The following is a 19,866-nucleotide window of genomic DNA, read 5'->3' on the forward strand; positions in this document are numbered from 1 at the left end:
AATATTTAGTGATGCCGAGAAATGTTTCTAAGTGTTCTCTTTGCCCGAAAGATATCTCTTGTTAACATTAATTCCAGAAAACAAAAGAAGAAACCAAAGCATGTTATATGGTGTTAATGTTGTTACTAGGCATCCTATGAGAGCTAGATTCCTAAATCCAGCTCCTGATAGTTTCAAGCAATTTTGAGGGAAGACTATTTTCCATTGTTTTATGAAAAATAGTAAATTTCTAAGACTTTTTATACTTAGTTTTTTTAGGAACAAGATTATGTCTTGAAATATTGATTTTAAAAACATTATAAAATATGATATTTTAAAGTCTTAAGTCCACTTTTCCTGTCTATACTGAACTAAATCAACTTTTCTGATTCCAGAACTGATGAGTTAATACAAAAATAGTCCATGAGAAATTTGTTCAGTGCACTGTGCTAACCATCACAAACAGATTGACCACCATTATTGACAGCGACAGGATAATGGTAAGACCTTCACCTGTGGAATTCCACTTGTTTCCATTTATGTTCAATTTTTCAACACATCCTTCCTTGTAAAACTTGATAGGAAGGAACCTCCAATAATTTAATTTTCTCTTAGTTTCTCCTCTCATTCCTGACTATAACTCAAGTACTTAACTATACTTTCACAATGTGCTATTAAATAATATATCCAGTAATTTCATATTTTCATGTTAACACATTACTGACTGGGGGATTTTTGCAGAAATTAACACCTGTGGCTGGCGATTTGTTATGTAAGTGAATATTGAAATGTCTCTGGTTGATGATGTTCAGATAATAAAAGACATACGTCTCTGGTCCATAATGAGTTAAAAGTTTATTAAATTGTCATTTTTTTAAGATGGCCAACCATGAAAATATTCCAAACCCAACTTATGGCTTCATATTTCAGAGAGGTAGAAGATGGTCATCTTGGCTGTGTCACAATTGTTTCAGCATTTTTGGATTCCCTTAATCAAAAATTAGCCTTTCATTTAGACTGCCATGAGGTTGTTGGCTAAGGTTGCAGAATTTCTCAGCTGTTGCTGTCAGAGGGGTGTCCATGAGAAGAAAGGGCCTAGTGAGAAAAACAAAGTATTTCAACAGAAAGGATTTAATATAGGAAATTTGTTACACAGGAATTGGAGGGCTAGAAAAATGAAACACTGGGGTAATAATTTTAGGAAGCAGCTACTGTGTCCTAGGACAGATCGCCAGAACTAAGAACTCAGAAAAGAGGCTCTAAAGAGTCAGTGCTCAGACTTCCAAGGAGAGGTCACTGCCTAGTTGCTGGCCATATTTGTGAGGGAGCACAATAAGGCTAGTTCTCCATGTGCTAATAGAAGCTGGGAGCTGGAGTCAGGTCCCACTGCTGAGATGATGTTGCAGGAGCAGCAGAAACCAGGTAGACCATTAGCTCTGATTCCCACCTTCAGTCTCCCTGTAGTGCCCCCTACTGACAAAACCTAACAGAGGCCAGCTGGCCAAAGGTCTTCTGACATGAGATTTGCAGAGACCCAGCCTTCGCATCACAGATGAGAGTACAGAAACAAAAGTGGATCAGGGGCTGAGATACTGCATATAAACAACTAGTAAGTCTCACACAGTAAATCTGGACTCTGCACACAAAGCTTGGGCCTCTGGTTATCTGTCTAGTATCTTCCTTCCAGGTTTGACTGGCTTTTTCTTCCTTAGTAATTTAATATTTCCTTCCTTCCTCTATTACTTTTCTCTCTCATTTTCATCTTCTTTCTTTGTTCTTTCCCTGCTGAGTTTCAATAAATGTTAGGGTGTGGCTTCATAAAATGATAAGGGAATCATCCCTTAAAGGAAAAAACCTTTGGCTGCATATAATCTCAAGGAATGCAGGGTATTTTAAGGTTAACCTGTAGCCTGTGACAGTGAGCTGATTTCACTCATCTTATGGATGGTATAACTACTGTCAGGAGACACCACAGTATCCAGTGATGCTGATTAGTAATGAAATAGATAAAGAATGCCTGCATATAATGCATAGGAGGCAACAGATGAAGTCATTTAACCAGTGAATTTGATGGTCCATAAAAAAACAGGTAATAATCGGTAATACCCAAACTTCCTTATGTTTAATGATAATGGTACTATCTCTCTTGACTTCTTAGGCCGTTTCTGCAATATCACCTCCCATCCTACTTCACATTCATTGTCAGATGGGATCATCAGTGGGGGCACTGAGTAGATAGCAGAGTGTCAGCACTGAAGCAGTGCCTTTAGCCTCACTCCCCCGAGCTGGACGTGCACAGGAGTGAGCTCTGGGGAGGCAGACGACAGGAGTGGGGCATCCCCAACCAAAGGGATGCTCTGGGCTCCAAGCAGTGTGTCTGGTCATCTGGAATAGGACATCACAGTAGGAAGCAGGCCTCTCCTGCAGACTTTCATGAGGGATCAGGTAACATTCCAAGATTGCAGGACAGTGACTCTTAAATTCCAGAAACGTTTAGCATCAGGCATCCTTAGTCCCTCATTTTGTGTGTTTTTAAAAAAAAAATTATTTATTTGGTTGCACCAGGTCTTCGTTGCGGCAGGAAGACTCCTTAGTTGTGGCTCGCTGACTCCTTAGTTGGCGGCATGCAGAGCATGTGGGATCTAGTTCCCTGACCAGGGATTGAATCTGGGCCCCCTGCATTGGGAGCATGGAGTCTTAACCACTGCATGCCATCAGGGAAATCCCTCTCATTTTGTGGTCCTGAATGAATGCTAATTGGAAAAGTAACATTTTAGTTCTACTTTTTACCATCACTTTGTTGTTCTTAGCTCTCAGCATTGCAGCATTGTATTTCTCAGACTATCCCCAAAAGTGTCCTTCTTCCACAATAAACTAATGATGCTGTGAAATCTGTTTCAAGCCCCTTGTCAGGCTTTAGAGGCAGCAGCAGAAAGATGGCTTGATGTCTAGCTCAGTTAGGGGTCCATTCAAATAAATTCTTTTCTCCTAAATGTACCCTGGAGTTTTATTTTTGGCTTTTGGTATTGCAGTCACCTTGCAATATATGGTCGGTTAGGGAAACAGTGAGGCAGGACAAAATTTGGCAGACATGTCAGCTCTTCAGTCCTAAGTTTTATCCATCAGCACTTGATCCACAGGTGTGAACGTACATAGATGTGAATCAATCAACTTTGTTGCCGTTATCAAAATATGTCCATTTGTATACTGCTTTACTTACCAGTATCTTCTGGTAAATTTCTATAGCCTCAAATTTTTCTCTCTTGGTCAATGTCTTTGAACAAATCTTTAACATGGTTTTACAAAGCAGTTTACATCCTGGTCCCCCCCCCCACCTTTCTAGTTTTGTCCTTCTCAGCTCTCCCTCTTTCCTTTAGAGCTAAAACCACACTGATGGTCTTTCAGTTCTCCAAATGCAGTGTTCACTCTCTCTTACAGTTGTGCCCTTTCTCGACTGTTGGTGGCTTAGACTAAGGTGCTAGCGGTGGAAATGGTGAGATGGTTGGATTTGGGGTGGATAACAGAGTGGAGCCAAGTGGACTGTGTGATGGATCGAACGTGGGATCTGAGGGAAGAGAGAGGAGTTGATACTGGTTTCTGGGTGTGGAGACTGACCATCTGGGTGAATGGGGAAGACAGAGGGAGAAGGGAAATGCAAGGGTTCTCTTTGGAGCCTGTCACCTTTGCGATGACCGATGTTTTTCATGGTGGACCTTGTCCTTCACTCTGGAGCTGCCCTCCCCACTCCTGTGTTGGGAGACCTTCGGTTTAGGGCTCCCTGGCCAAGATTTCATCAGTGATAACACGGGGAGGTCCCACCAGGAGTTGTAAACTTGGCCACTTGTTTATATCTTGGTCCTAGCTGGTTGCGGTCGCTGACTCCTTTGGTAGGAATGGCAGGATTAGACCTCAGAGGACCCAAGAGACATGCATCCCCTAGCTTCAGAGCTGGGGAATTGTCTTCTGTGCTCCATCCACCACAGGTGTAAACCCTGTATTTTGTTCTAGAGCTTATGATTATCAGTTGGCTTTCAATTCAACAAAAACACGAATAAATAATCTTTCTCAAAACTTTGATTTTTGAGGCGGTTTTTTTTTTGCTTGCTTTAGAAATAAAGGCATACCTTTTTCTATTGCACTTCACAGATACTAATTTCTTTTTTTTTTTTTACATATTGAAGGTTTGTCACATCTCTGTGTAGAGCAAGTCTATCAGTGCCATTTTTCCAACAATATTGCTCACTCCGTGTCTTTGTCACATTTTGGTAATTCTCACAGTATTTCAAACTTTTTCACCATCACTGCATCTGTTATGGTGATCTGTGATCAGTGATCTTTGATGTTACTACTGTGACTTGCTAAAGACTCTGATGATGGTTAGTATTTTTCAGCAATAAATTATTTTTAAATTAAGGTCTGTACATTTTTTTTTTCCACACAATGCTACTGCACACTTGACAGGCTGCAGTATAGTGTAAATCAGGAAATTCATGTGACTCACTTGATTGCAATACTCACTTCATTCTGGTGTTCTGGAACTGAACCTGCAGTATCTCCGAGGGAAGCCTGTACCTCTTTCCTTTGTGGAAAGCAAGTGATTGTTCTGAAAGCTTTGTTTTTTTTTTTTTTTTTTTAACTAATGATAGATTCCAGAAACCCAATCCAGAATATCAAACCATACTCTCAGGGACTGGGCCTGTATTTTTTTTTTTAACATCTTTATTGGAGTATAATTGCTTTACAATGGTGTTAGTTTCTGCTTTATAACGAAGTGAATCAGCCATACATATACATATATCCCCATATCTCTTCCCTCTTGCGTCTCCCTCCCTCCCACCCTCCCTATCCCACCCCTCTAGGTGGTCACAAAGCACGGAGCTGATCTCTGTGTGCTATGCAGCTGCTTCCCACTAGCTATCGATTTTCCATTTAGTAGTGTATATATGTCCATGCCACTCTCTCACTTTATCCCAGCTTACCCTTCCCCCTCCCCGTGTCCTCAAGTCCATTCTCTAGTAGGTCTGCGTCTTTATTCCCGTCCCGCTCCTAGGTTCTTCATAACCTTTTTTTTTTTTAAGATTCCATATATATGTGTTAGCATACAGTATTTGATTTTCTCTTTCTGACTTACTTCACTCTGCATGACAGACTCTAGGTCCATCCACCTCATTACAAATAACTCAATTTCCTTTCTTTTTATGGCTGAGTAATATTCCACTGTATATATGTACCACATCTTCTTTATCCATTCATCTGTCATTGGACATTTAGGTTGTTTCCATGTCCTGGCTATTGTAAATAGTGCTGCAGTGAGCATTGGGGTACATGTGTCCTTTTGAGTTATGGTTTTCTCAGGGTATATGCCTAGCAGTGGGATTGCTGGGTCATATGGTAGTTCTATTTTTAGTTTTTTAAGGAACCTCCCTACTGTTCTCCACAGCGTCTGTATCAATCTACATTCCCACCAACAGTGCAAGAGGGTTCCCTTTGCTCCACACCCTCTCCAGCATTTATTATTCGTAGATTTTTTGATGATGCCCATTCTGACTGGTGTGAGGTGATACCTTATTGTAGTTTTGATTTGCATTTCTCTAATAATTAGTGATGTTGAGCATCCTTTAATATGCCCCTTGGCCATCTGTATGTCCTTGGAGAGATGTCTATTTAGGTCTTCCACCCATTTTTTTATTGGGTTGTTTGGTTTTTTTGCTACTGAGTTCCATGAGCTGTTTGTGTATTCAGGAGATTAATCCTGTTGCTTCGTTTACAAATATTTTCTCCCATTCTGAGAGTTGTCTTTTTGTCTTATGCTTTTTTGCTGTGAAAAAGCTTTTAAGTTTAATTAGGTCCCATTTGTTTTTGTTTTTTAAAAAATTTTATTTTTTTATTACTTCTGGGTACGCTGGGTCTTTCTTGCTGCAAGCAGGCTTTCTCTAGTTGCGGCGAGTGGGCTTCTCATTGCAGTGGCTTCTCGTTGTGGAGCACGGGTTCTAGGCATGCCAGCTTCAGTAGTTGTGGCACGCAGGCTCAGTAGCTGTGGCACGTGAGCTCTAGAGTGCAGGCTCAGTAATTGTGGCACACAGGCTTAGCTGCTCCGCGGCATGTGAGATCTTCCCAGGCCAGGGCTCGAACTCATGTCCCCTGCATTGACAGGTGAGTTCTTAACCACTGCGCCACCAGGGAAGCCCTATTTGTTTTTGTGGTACACGGGCCTCTTACTGTTGTGGCCTCTCCTGTTGCGGAGCACAGGCTCCGGACGCACAGGCTCAGGGGTCATGGCTCACAGGCCCAGCTGCTCCGCGGCATGTGGGATCTTCCCAGACCGGGGCATGAACCCACGTCCCCTGCATTGGCAGGCAGGCTCTCAACCACTGCGCCACCAGGGAAGCCCGCCCTAATTGTTTTTATTTTCACTACTCTAGGAGGCGGGTCAAAAAAGCTCTTGCTGTGCTTTATGTCAAAGAGTGTTTTTCATGTTTTCCTCTAAGAGTTTTATACTGTCTGGTGTTACATTTAGGCCTTTAATCCATTTTGAGTTTATTTTTGTGTATGGTGTTAGGTAGTGTTCTAATTTCATTCTTTTACATGTAGCTGTCCAGTTTTCCCAGCACCACTTATTGAAGTGTCTTTTCTCCATTGTATACTCTTGCCTCTTTTGTCATAAATTAGTTGACCATATGTGCATGGGTTTATATATGGGCTTTTAATCCTGTACCACTGATCTATATTTGTTTTTGTGCAAATACCATGATGCCTTGATTACTGTAGCTTTGTAGTATAGTCTGAAGTCAGGGAGCCTGATTCTTCCAGCTCCGGTTTTCTTTCTCAAGATTGCTTTGGCTATTCAGGGTAAAATTTTTTGTTCTAATTCTGTGAAGAATGCCACTGGTAATTTGATAGGGATTGCATTTAATCTGTAGATTGCTTCGGGTAGTATACTCATTTTCACAACACAGATTCTTCCAATCCAAGAACGTGGTATATTTCTCCATCTGTTTCTGTCATGTTTGATTTCTTTCATCAGTGTTTTATAGGTTTCTCAGTACAGGTCTTTTGCCTCCTTAGGTAGGTCTCTTCCTAGGTATTTTATTCTTTTTGTTACGATGGTGAATGGGATTGTTTCCTTAATTTCTCTTTCTGATCTTTCGTTGTTACTGTATAGGAATGCAAGAGATTTCTGTGCATTAATTTTGTATGCATCAACCTTACCAAATTCACTGATTAGTTCTAGTATCTTTCTGGTGACATCTTTAGGATTTTCTGTGTATAGTATCATGTCATCTGCAAACAGTGACAGTTTTACTTCTTTTCCAATTTGTTGCTTTTCTCTTTTTCTTCTCTGATTGCCGTGGCTAGGACTTTCAAAACTATGTTGAATAATAGTGGTGAGAGTGGGCAACCTTGTCTTCTTCCTGATCTTAGAGGAAATGCTTTCAGTTTTTCACCATTGAGAATGATGTTTGCTGTGGGTTTGTCATATATGGCCTTTATTATGTTCAAGTAGGTTCCCTCTATGCCCATTTTCTGGAGAGTTTTTATCATATAAATGGGTGTTGAATTTTGTCAAAAGCTTCTGCATTTGTCAAGATGATCATGTTTTTTATTCCTTAATTTGTTAATATGGTGTAGCACATTAATTGATTTGCATATATTAAAGAATCCTTACATTCCTGGAACAAATCCCACTTGATCATCATGTATGATCCTTTTAATGTGTTGTTGGATTCTGTTTGCTGGTATTTTGTTGAGGATTTTTGCATCTATGTTCATCAGGGATATTGGTCTGTAATTTTCTTTTTTCTGTGATATTTTCGTCTGGTTTTGGTATCAGGGTGATGGTGGCCTTGTAGAACGAATTTGGGGGTGTTCCTCCCTCTGCAATTTTTTGGAAGAGTTTGCGCAGGATAGGTGTTAGCTCTTTCTAAATGTTTGATAGAATTTGCCTGTGAAGCCATCCGGTACTGGTACTGGACTTTCGTTTGTTGGAAGATTTTTAATTACAGTTTCATTACTTGTGATAGGTCTGTTTATAGTTTCTAATTATTCCTGGTACAGTCTTGGAAAATTGTACCTTTGCAAGAATTTGTTCATTTCTTCTAGGTTGTCCATTATATTGGCATATAGTTGCTCACAGTAGTCTCTTATAATCCTTTGTATTTCTGAGGTGTCAGTTGCAATTTCTCCTTTTTCATTTCCAATTTTATTGATTTGCCCTCTCCCTTTGTTTCTTGATGAGTCTGGCTAAAGGTTTATCAGTTTTGTTTATCGTCTCAAAGAACCAGCTCTTAGTTTTATTGATCTTTGCTATTGTTTCCTTCATTTCATTTATTTCTGCTCTGATCTTTATGATTTCTTTCCTTCTACTGACTTTGCGTTTTGTTTGTTCTTCTTTTTCTAGTTGCTTTACATGTAAGGTTAGATTGTTTATTTCACATTTTTCTTGTTTCTTGAGGTGAGACTGAATTGCTATAAACTTCCCTCTTAGACATGCTTTTGCTGCATCCCATAGGTTTTGGGTCACTGTGTTTTCACTGTCAATTGTTTCTATGTATCTTTTTTTTTTTCTCTTCGCTTTCTTCAGTGATCTCTTGGTTTTTTAGTACCACACTGTTCAGCCTCCATGTATTTGTGTTTTTTTACAGTTTTTTTTCCTGTAATTCATTTCTAATCTCATAGTGTTGTGGTCGCAAAAGATGCTTGATACAATTTCAATTTTCTTAAATTTTCTGAGGCTTGATTTGTGACCCAAGGTATCATCTATCCTGGAAAATGTTCCATGTGCACTTGAGAAGAAAGTGTATGCTGCCACTTTTGGGTGGAATGTCCTATATCAATTAAATCTACTATCATTGTGTTACTGTTGATTTCCCCTTTTGTAGTTGTTAGCATTTCCCTTATGTATCGAGGTGCTCCCATGTTGGGTGCATAAATATTTACAGTTGTTACATGTTCTTCTTTGATTGATCCCTTGATCATTATGTAGTGTCCTTCCTTGTCTCTTGTACCAGTCTTTATTTTAAAGTCTATTTTATCTGATATGAGTGTTGCTACTCCAGCTTTCTTTTGAGTTCCATGTGCATGGAGTATTTTTTCCATCCCCTCACTTTCAGTCTGTGTGTCCCCCTAGGGCTGAAGTGGGTCTCTTGTAGACAGCACATATATGGGCCTTGTTTTTGTATCCATTCAGCCAGTCTGTGTCTTTTGGTTGAGGCATTTAATCCATTTACATTTAAGGTAATTGTCAATATGTATGTTCCTATTGCGATTTTCATAATTATTTTAGTTTTTCGTGTTTTTTTTTTCTCTGTGTCTTTTTCTTCTCTTACGTTTCCTGCCTAGAGGAGTTCCTTTAGCATTTGTTGTAGAGCTGGTTTGGTGGTGCTGAATTCTCTTAGCTTTTGCTTGTCTGTAAAACTTTTGATTTCTTGGTGAAATCTGAATGAGATCCTTGCTGGGTAGAGTAATCTTGGTTGTAGGTTTTTCTCTTTCATCACTTTAAGTATATCCTGCCACTCCCTTCTGGCTTGCAGAGTTCCTGCTGAAAAATAAGCTGATAACCTTATGGGGATTCTCTTGTATGTTATTTTTTGCTTTTCCCTTGCTGCTTTTAATATTTTTTCTTTGAATTTTATTTTTGTTTGTTTGATTAATATGCATCTGGGTGTGTTTCTCCTAGGGTTTATCCGTATGTGACTCTCTGAGATTCCTGGGTGGCTATTCCCTTTCCCGTGTTAGGGACGTTTTCGACTATGATCTCTTCGAATATTTTCTGAGACCCTCTCTTTTTCTCTTCTTCTTCTGGGACCCCTATAATTCAAATGTTGGTGCGTTTAGTGTTGTCCCAGAGGACTCTGAGATTGTCTTCAATTCTTTTCATTCTTTTTTCTTTATTCTGCTCCTCAGCAGTTATTGCCACCATTCTGTCTTCCAGCTCACTTATTCGTTCTTCTGTCTCAGTTATTCTGCTATTGATTCCTTCTAGTGTATTTTTTATTTCAGTTATTGTATTGTTCATCTCTGTTTGTTCTTTATTTCTTCTAGGTCTTTGTTAAACGTTTCTTGTATTTTCTCGATGTGTGCCTCCATTCTATTTCTGAGATTTTGGATCATCTTTACTATCGTTACTCTGAATTGTTTTCAGGTAGGTTGCCTATTTCCTCTTCATTTATTTGGTCTTGTAGGTTTTTACCTTCATCTGCTCCTTCATCTGTAACATTTTTTTGTCATCTTTTTTTTTTTGATGGGTGGGACTGTGTTCCTGTCTTACTGGTTGTTTGGGCTGAGGCTTCCAGCACTGGAGTTTGTAGTCCAGTTGTTCAGGGGTTGCTCCCATGCCCAGAGTCTGGTAGGTGCCCTAGTTGTGGGGACATGTGAACTCTGCATCCCCCTACTCCACTATCTTGACCACTTTTCTGCCCTTAGGAGACTTAATAAATGTTTCCAATTAAATGACATGGGATGGAATTAACTGCAATACTAGATATGGAAGAACAACCTGTGTCCTGTTTAGAGTTGCTGCATTATTCTCTTAAGATACAGTTACTCTACATGAAGAACTAAGAACCACCTAACATCAGAACTATCTTTATAGCTACGTCATTTGGGCCAACTGTTTCAGATTCTTTTTTTCCCTCTAAAACCATTATGCAAAGCCACTAATAAGTAGAAAGGCAGAGTTAAGACCCCCTTCCTCTCCCTTTTAATTTTCAACTAGGGATATATCAACGTGCACAAAAGGGCTGAACAGCAGACAGCTGAAGAGAGAAAGAAAAAGAAGCAAAGAAAGATAACGTGTGAAAACAGATTCAGATCCTCGGCAGTTCAGACTGGGCTGTTCCCGGGTACTGTGCGGGCTGTGAGCATTAGAATTTGAAACTCAGTTTCTTACTTGCTTCTTTAGTGTTAGTTCAAGAAAAAATTGGATTTCTAGGGATTTCTTCTGTGCAGAGAAATTCTGCTAATGCTGCTTATGTAGCAGCTCTTTTTGCCAGCCTTTCACTCTCAGAATAATAAACTACAGTCAAAGCCAAGTTGAAGAAGCATCTTAACCTCTCAGACAAGGGATTCTGCTCCTCTTAGCAACTAACATAATCCAGGACGCTGTTGACTGAAAAAGAAAAAAACAAAAAGCACAACCTGGAAGTTGAGTGTCACGTTTTATGTGGTGGACATTGTGAGGACTTAGGGACAAAGCATCTCATAACACTGAGAAATGGTTCTGAAGAGGCAAGGGGATGAGCCAGTATTCGTAAGAGTTTTTGCAACAAAAGACCAGGTAGTCAGAACATTAAAAGATTACTGTTAATCAAAGAAAACCAGACATCCCAAGTTAATGAATTTAGTGCTTTTCTATACATGGGAAGATGCAAAGTCTGGGCTCATTGAAATTCCTTTGATGTGCACCTCAGCTATCTGAGGCCGGTATCCTGTGTTTTTCTCATCCTGAGTCTCCTCAGCGTGCACTGTTGGGGGTGGCCGCACACATTCTGGTTCTATCCTGAGTTCCCTCAGGGCTTATTGTTGGGGCAGCTGTAGTGTGGTGGCTTGATGGCTGCAACATCCTTTGTTCACTGATATGACAGGCAATTTTTTAGTTCACAACCCTAAAGAAATTCTGGAGGCATTTACTTTTTCCCCAAATACTAAGATTCTGTCAAACCAACTTAACAATTGCTGTCAGGTCACTGCCATCTGGTTTGTATGACATCAACCTGATTTTAGATAGAGTTTGATTTTCTTAAATCAAGAAATTTCCCAACTCTGTGTATCTGTATAAATAGCCGTTAAAGCTCAGAGTCTGAGAACTAAAAGCATGAACTAATGATAACCACCCCAAATGCCCTGGGCAGAATATAAAATGCCAGACTGCTGAGTGCTCTACTTGATGCACTGGGGTGACCTAAATGGGGGGGAATCCAAAAGGGAGGGGATATATTTATATGTATGGCTGATTCATTTTGCTGTGCAGCAGAAGCTAACACAACGTTGTAAAGCAACTGTACTCCAATAAAAATTAAATCATAGTCTAAAACTCATTTTTCTTCCCTTCCTATAACATTATAGTAATAAAAGGTCAGGTTAGGCCTTTATCTGCCTAGTTAAACAAGTTAATCAAACCATTAAAATACCAGCCAGGCCTACCACCCAAACAGATTTTCTCTATCCTTCCCCTCCTGTTCCTTTACAAAATATTGTCTGAGTTATAATAATTTATTGTGAAACATTGTGTGCAATGGGTTTTTTTCCTGCTGATTAACAGGTTTTGGATTCAGGGAAACTAGAAGAATATGATAAGCCATATGATTTGCTGCAAGATAGAGACGGCCTGTTTTACAAGATGGTGCAACTACTGGGCAAGGATGAGGCTGCTGCCCTCATTGAAACAGTAGAACAGGTAAGCCTGCCACAGGGAGTTGTGATTAAAGTTTGTCTCCAGGATTTACTCTTCACACGATGTCTACCAGGTGTCTGATGATAAGCACTCTGTGCCCTTTTCAATTATAAGCCTCCAGAGACAAAGCTTCATGACTGGGTCTTAACAGCACACTGCAAATTGAAGGTGGGTCTGCTGAGCACCTGCAGAAGCGGTGAGGGTGGGGTGCAGGACGTGCATGTGCACATGTGCCTGAGAGATTTCAGATTGGACTTTCCACATGTTTCAACTTCATGGGTTCAGATTCCCATACAGCACGGAACACTCTCATTTTGCAGACCCTCTACGTTTCATTCTGAGGTGTGCTCAGCACATTGTGATACGAGTGCTGTCAAGGAACATCCAGGAAGTTTGAGGGGAAAAACATCTGGAATATTTCTGGCCTAGGGAGATCTACCAGGGAAAGGTGTAGGTCACTTCTATTTTCTCATCTTCTAGGAGTAAAGAAAACTCCTACATGATACTGTCACTTTCTCCCTAATTCTTTGTTGTTTAGAATTAGGTTCAGTTGCCCCCCTATGCTTCCTGTACCTTCTAGAAGATGAAATTGTCATCAGGACAAATCAAGAATTCACAGTAACCCTAACACTGTAGTCTGAATGGTGCTTGAAGGTTTACAAAGTATTTTCAGAGATGAGATGTGTGAGAGCACTAAGCACTGTACATGGCGTGAGAAAGGTGCTTGATGAGTAACATTTGGGTCACGTACATTTCTAACAATGGTCAGGTGGTAGTATCTCCTATAGATGTGATGACTGAGGTCTGGTTTAAGGGTTAGCCATTGTCATGCAGCTGCCTGTAATTCTTTCTGGAACAAGGTGGGAGTGGGGTTGATGGAAGGAGGGAGGGAGGGAGGGGAGGTCTGGTGTTCTTGCCCACTGAGATGCGTGGCTCACATGGGAAGAGGTTTCCGACTGTATATGATATCTTCCCATCAAAACTTTATCTCTGGGCATTAAATTATGGGTGCATTTTTCCTCATTTATACTTTTCTGCATAAAATTACTTGTATAATATTTAATCCATCAGTTAAAGAAAACATGTCCCAGTATGTAAGTAATTCTTTAGAAAGGTTTATCTAAAATGTAGCCTAAGTTCCCTCTGTCACTGTTTCATCTCATTCCTCCTCCTTAGAAATGAAGAGCAGTACCTTCCACTGTTCACAGAGTAGGAAATAGTCCAGGGTCACAGAGCTGGCTGAAGAATGGGCAGAGTTGGAGTTCATATCTAGGTTTAGGGATGATGAAGTCTGTGTTCTGAACTTTTCCTAAGTACTTAAATTGTATGCAAACATACAGAAGCTGCCCTTGGAGCCCTATATTTTTTTATGCCTGAAATTCACACAGCACTTTCATTTACTAGAGTGAGACCTTCCTTCTGAAGACCTGATAATAATTTGAGATTCCCTGTATAACCTATTCACAAAATGGCCAGGAATCTCCCAAACCCTTTTGGTCTTTTGACCTTAGGCATTTCACATCTAAGAGAGATGTCCCCACCTGTGTGTCAGTCTTCATTTAAAAAGTGTCTTATAATAGGGTACAACATCCTCATTTTACAGGTGAGGAAACTAAGGCCCCTTAGAAGGAAGGTGGTCTTCTATATATAACTAGTGTTAAGCTAGTTTGCAGCAGATACACAATTAGAAATCTGTTCTTTCAGTATATGTTTTAAATCAACTGTAACATAAATACAAAAGCAGGGATAGGTCATAGAATTAGAAATCCTGTGATTCCTGATCTAGTAATCCTGCACCTACTTTAACAAGATTAATGTTAAGTTACATTTGTGTAGTTCTTTATAATTTATTGTACATTCTTCTCACATGTATGATTGCACTTAATCCTCATCATGGTCTTTTATCCCAGGTCATGGATGAGGAGACTGGGTCCAGGGCTCACCTAAGGTCACAGAACTGGTCCAGGGAGCGCAGGGGGTGAATTGGTGGGGGAGGCTGAGTTCCGCCCTAGGCACTCTGCTCTGTGTCAAGCCTGAGAACGCTGCTTCTTTCATGTGGTAGCCAAGGCGGGCCAGTCACCCAAGTTCACAGGGTGGCAGAACATCACTCTTGGATTTCATTTCTGCCACTGGCTCAGGTCACCTCTACAGAAAGACATAAGGAAATACGTATCTTGATTCCCATCCTAGTTGAATATCCTCTTGACATTATTTCTGCATATGCTCAGTCTTCTTAGGAGAACAACCTGTCAGACTGTCAACTTTTTAAACGTGCAAGCATCAGATATCAATGCACTGTTCAGAGCTGTAACACAGGGAGGACTAGCCTAAGTCAAGCTTTTCACTCTAACAAAACAGAATTCATTCGTTTGAAAAGAAAACATCTGGGGAGAGGTGCTTCCAAGCCACGTTTTCTTGACCCCATAGTTGCTTCTCTGAAAGCGTTGGTGCAGGCAAGCTGAATCAGTCTGATTTACCCTTTTAGATGATCCGTGAAATCGTAGAGAAAGTACTTTTTTAGATACATAAAGCTGAATGATGCGTTAGTTTGCTAGGGCTGCCATACAAGGACCACATAGTATGCGACTTAAACAATGGACATTTATTTCCTCACAGCTCTGGAGGTTGGAAGTCTGAAGTTAAAGTGTTGCTAGGGTTGTTTTCCTCTGAGGCCTCTCTCCTTGGCTGGGAGGTGCTGTCTTCTCTCTGTGTCTTTGCATGGTCATCCGTCTGTGTGCCTGTGTCCTAATCTCTTCCTATAAGGACACCAGTCATATTAGATTAGGGCCCACCTATATGACTTCACTTTAACTTATTCACCTCTTTAAAGATCCTGTCTCTAAATACAGTCACGGAGAGAGGCATGGACATATATACACTAACAAACGTAAGGGAGATAGCTAGTGGGAAGCAGCCGCATGGCACAGGGATATCGGCTCGGTGCTTTGTGACCACCTGGAGGGGTGGGATAGGGAGGGTGGGAGGGAGGGAGACGCAAGAGGGAAGAGATATGGGAACATATGTATATGTATAACTGATTCACTTTGTTATAAAGCAGAAACTAACACACCACTGTAAAGCAATTATACCCCAATAAAGATGTTAAAATAAATAAATAAATACAGTCACATTCTGAGGTACTGGGGGTTAGGACTTCAACATATAAAATAGAAGGTGACAGGACTCAGCCCATAACAAAGGATGAATGCCTGTCATTCAGTTTCTTCTGTGATGAAGCAGACATGACTGAGGTTTTTTGGAAGTTTCTTTGTTCCCAGTGTGTAACAGAGGTGTCATTTTATCTACTCATGAAATCACTAGATACAACCCAAAAGTTATGAAATCCTAATATCCTAGGAGCCTGGACCAGTTTGAATAGGCTGCAGGAGGCACTTAGCAGCGATGTGGCCTTATGTCCCCCAAGGTCTCTGAGCCTCAGGGTCCTCACCTGTATGCAGTGCAGGGATTACAGCACTGCTTAGCTTCTTCACACTTATTACAGGGATCGGATGAGATAGCAGATGCCTAAGTGCTTTCAGATGAGATAGCAGATGCCTAAGTGCTTTGAGAATATAGAGCGTTTTACAATATAAAATGGGATTTTTTAAAAAGCTATAGATTAAACCCTTCCCTCCCAATAATAATAAAAAAATGCATCCACAGTTCTTTTAAGTAGCTTTAGAGACTCTAAATAATTAAAATGTATTATTTTTAATAATCAGTTTTTAAACAAATGATATACCTAATGCTACAAAATTCAAAAACTTTTTTAAAAAAATCTGTATATTTTTTATTTCATACGTTTGTCATGTTTAAGAGAATTTGGCATATTGGAATAGTGAATACAATTTAAAATATCTAGTTACTAATTTACACTTGTGATTTTAAGATGAAAAGTATAAAAATATTTTATCACAACTTCTTTACTATATTTAAGAGTCTACATCATTAGAGTTGGTTTTTTTAATCTTTATTGGAGTATAATTGCTTTACAATGTTGTGTTTTCTGCTGTATAACAAAGTGAATCAGCTATATGTATACATATATCCCCACATCCCCTTCCTCTTGCATCTCCCTCCCACCCTCCCTATCCAACCCCTCTATGTGGTCACAAAGCACTGAGCTGATCTCCCTGTGCAATGCAGCTGCTTCCCACTAGCTATCTATTTTACACTTGGTAGTGTATATATGTCCATGCCACTCTATCACTTTGTCCCAGCTTCCCCTTCCCCCTCCCCTTCCCCATCCTCAAATCCATTCTCTACATCTGCATCTTTATTCCTGTCCTGCCCCTAGGTTCATTAAAACCACTTTTTTTTTTAGATTCCATTTTTATGTAAAAACTTTACTTTTTTAAATAGGTTTTTAAAATTTATGAAGAAGTCACTCTGCGACTCCTGTCATCACACAGCTCCTCCCCCAGGATGGAGCCCCAGCACAATTGCTGACTGTTCTGTTGACATGTTCTGTGCATCAGTAAGAACTTGTGCATATGTGGCCTTCCTTGTTTTTAAGTACAAATGATAGTTGTTCCTTGATTTTTCATTTAAATATCTCTTTTTAATGGCTACATAGTATTTATGCTCTCTCCATTCCCTACTCCTCATTTTCCCTTTTTTTTTGTTTTTGCGGTACGCGGGCCTTTCACTGCTGTGGCCTCTCCCGTTGCGGAGCACAGGCTCTGGACGCGCAGGCTCAGCGGCCATGGCTCACGGGCCCACCCGCTCCGCGGCACGTGGGATCCTCCCGGACCGGGGCACGAACCCATGTCCCCTGCATCGGCAGGCGGACTCTCAACCACTGCGCCACCAGGGAAGCCCTCATTTTCCCTTCTAATGAACTGTTAGTTTTATGTTTTCTCCCCCAAAGAAGGAACTCTCACATTCACTTACTACTTGTATTCTTTTTGATAATTTATCACTTTCTGCATTTCATCTTTAATCATTCCTTCCTTCCTTTGGTTTATTTTGTTTCTTCTTACTTCTTGAATACATTTGTTTTCTTTCTTTTTTATTAATATAAATATTTTAAGGCTGTGAACTTTTCTCTGAATACTGTTCTAGCTATATCCCATAGGTTCTGGTGTGTAGTGCTTTCATCATAGTTAGGTTTTTATTTATAGATTCTGCAATTTTGTTGTCATTTTCTCTTTGGCCTAAGAATTATTTGAGAAAGAGATCTTTAAAATTTCCTGTGGATAGAGGATTTTTTTATGTTTGTATGTTTTCTAGTTTACTCATTTCATTGCCTTATGATTAAAAAAAAAAAGTTCTCTGTACCATTTCCACCCAGAAACAGTGTTTAATAATACTTTAAGTTCTAGTTTATAGATAATTTTTGTGAATGTTCTTTGGGCATTTAAAAAGATGGACTATTGGCTATTTAAGGTATAGAGTTTAATTCTTAATTATAGTAGTTTTATTAATTACATTATTTAGGTTTTCTCTATTCTTATTTATTTTGGTCCATTTGATGTGACTTGGACCTAGAGAAGTGAATTAGTCTCATACTGTACCAAGTTCCATTTTATAGTTCTTGTAATTTGTTTTGATAATTTCAGTGCTATAATTTTTCAGTCCCTGGATATTCATGACTTAGGTTTTTCACTATGAATTACATTTTCTACTATTTTAAAGTGCCTTTTTTTGTTTTGTTTGTTTTGTTTTAAATTTTATTGGAGTATAGTTGATTTACAATGCTGTATTACTTTCAGGGTGCACAGCAAAGTGATTCAGTTATACATATATTCATTCTATTTCAGATTCTTTTCTCATATAGGTTATCACAGAATATTGAGTAGATTTCCCTGTGCTATTCAGTAGGTCCTTGTTGGTTATCTATTGGGTTGGCCAAAACGTTCCTTCAGTTTTTTCCGTAAGTCAGCTCTAGTAGTGCTTAGTTGTCTTTAACTTCATTCAAAACAATTTTGTTACATTGTATTGTGACAGCTGTCATATCAGCGTGCATTTGAAAAAATAACTTAAAATTGGTGAATTTTTGTGTAGCCATTTTAATATTGAAGATTGAAGAAAAAAGCAACATTTTTGGCATATTATGCTTTATTATTTCAAGAAAGGTAAAAGCGCAATTGAAATGCAGAAAAACATTTGTGCAGTGTATGGAGAAGGTGCTGTGACTGAATGTATCAAAAGTGGTTTGTGAAGTTTCATGCTGGAGATTTCTTGCTAGATGATGCTCCACGGTTGGGTAGACCAGTTTAAGTTGACAGCAATCAAATCAAGACATTAATTGAGAACAATCAACGTTATACCATGCAGGAGATAGACGACATACTCAAAATATCCAAATCAAGCACTGAAAATCATTTGCACCAGCTTGGTTATGTTAATCGCTTTGATGTTTGGTTTCCACATACGTTAAGCACAAAAAACTTTCTTGACCATATTTCCACGTGTAATTCTCTACTGAAACTAATGTAAACGGTCCGTTTTTAAAACAAATTGTGACGGGAGATGAAAAGTGGATACTGTACAGTAATGTGGAACAGAAGAGATTGTGGGGCAGGTGAAATGAACCACCACCAAGCACACCAAAGGCACCGGTGGTCTTCATCCAAAGAAGGTGATGTTGTGTATGGTGGGATTGGAAGGGAGTCCTCTATTATGAGCTCCTTCCAGAAATCCAACGATTAATTCCAGCAAGTTCGGCTGATGCCACAATCTTGGCTCTCTGTTCACCAATGCCAAAAAGAAATACAAAGAGAAATTTTAGTAGAACAAGAAAAAGTAGCTTTTATTCTTTACCAGGCCAAGAGAGGACACAGCAGGTTACCACCTCAAGAACTGTGGACCCCCCATCCCTGGGGAATAGGGAAAGGTTTTATAGGCTAAGACTCCATGGTCTGGGGTAGGTGATAAGGCTCAAACTAATGACGGTCTTGATTTCCTTCTTCTGCAAATTTATGGCCAAAAGCTGGCATCAGGTGGCTCAGCAACCAGGTCGGGTGTCCCTGAAGTTCTCAGCCATGACCTTGTTTTTGAAATGCAGAATGCTACAGGGGAGTGTAGGGGGAGAAGAATGCCAGGTGCAGAGTATAATTCATATGGAGTCAGAGAGTAACTGGCTTTGTTTAGCTTTGTGAAGGACAAGTCTAGCTACAAGTGTGTGTTAGTAGTAACAGCTAAAGAATAACCAAGACTGCTTAATTCTTGCAGGCCTGTTTGGCTGGTATGTGCCTAAGGCCATTTACTCATTTCTGGTTTTGCTGCAACACTGCTCCCAATGAGACCAACTGAAAGCAGCACTTGACGAAAAGCATCTGGAATTAGTCAACAGAAAATGCATAATCTTCCATCAGGATAATGCAAGACCGCATGTTTTTTTGATGACCAGGCAAAAACCATTACAGCTTGGCTGGGAAGTTCTGATTCATCTGCCATATTCACCAGACATTGCATCTTCGGATTTCCGTTTATTTCGGTCTTTCCAAAGTTCTCGTAATGGAAAAAGTTTCAGTTCCCTGGAAGGCTATAAA

At 39.8% G+C, this 19,866-nt stretch overlaps 1 protein-coding gene across 1 annotated transcript in view; it reads left to right on the forward strand.

Moving 5' to 3' along the window:
- The window catches only part of LOC132508733 (ATP-binding cassette sub-family C member 4-like), a 171,068-nt gene that overhangs the window by 140,921 nt on the left and 10,281 nt on the right, over positions 1 to 19,866 (forward strand). The window contains 3 exon segments of the mRNA XM_060129087.1: positions 375 to 394; positions 397 to 479; positions 12,239 to 12,373. Coding sequence (XP_059985070.1) covers positions 375 to 394; positions 397 to 479; positions 12,239 to 12,373 — 238 coding nt within the window.

Source organism: Lagenorhynchus albirostris, chromosome 18 (genome assembly GCF_949774975.1).
Source record: "Lagenorhynchus albirostris chromosome 18, mLagAlb1.1, whole genome shotgun sequence".
In the NCBI taxonomy this organism is placed as follows: Eukaryota; Metazoa; Chordata; class Mammalia; order Artiodactyla; family Delphinidae; genus Lagenorhynchus; species Lagenorhynchus albirostris.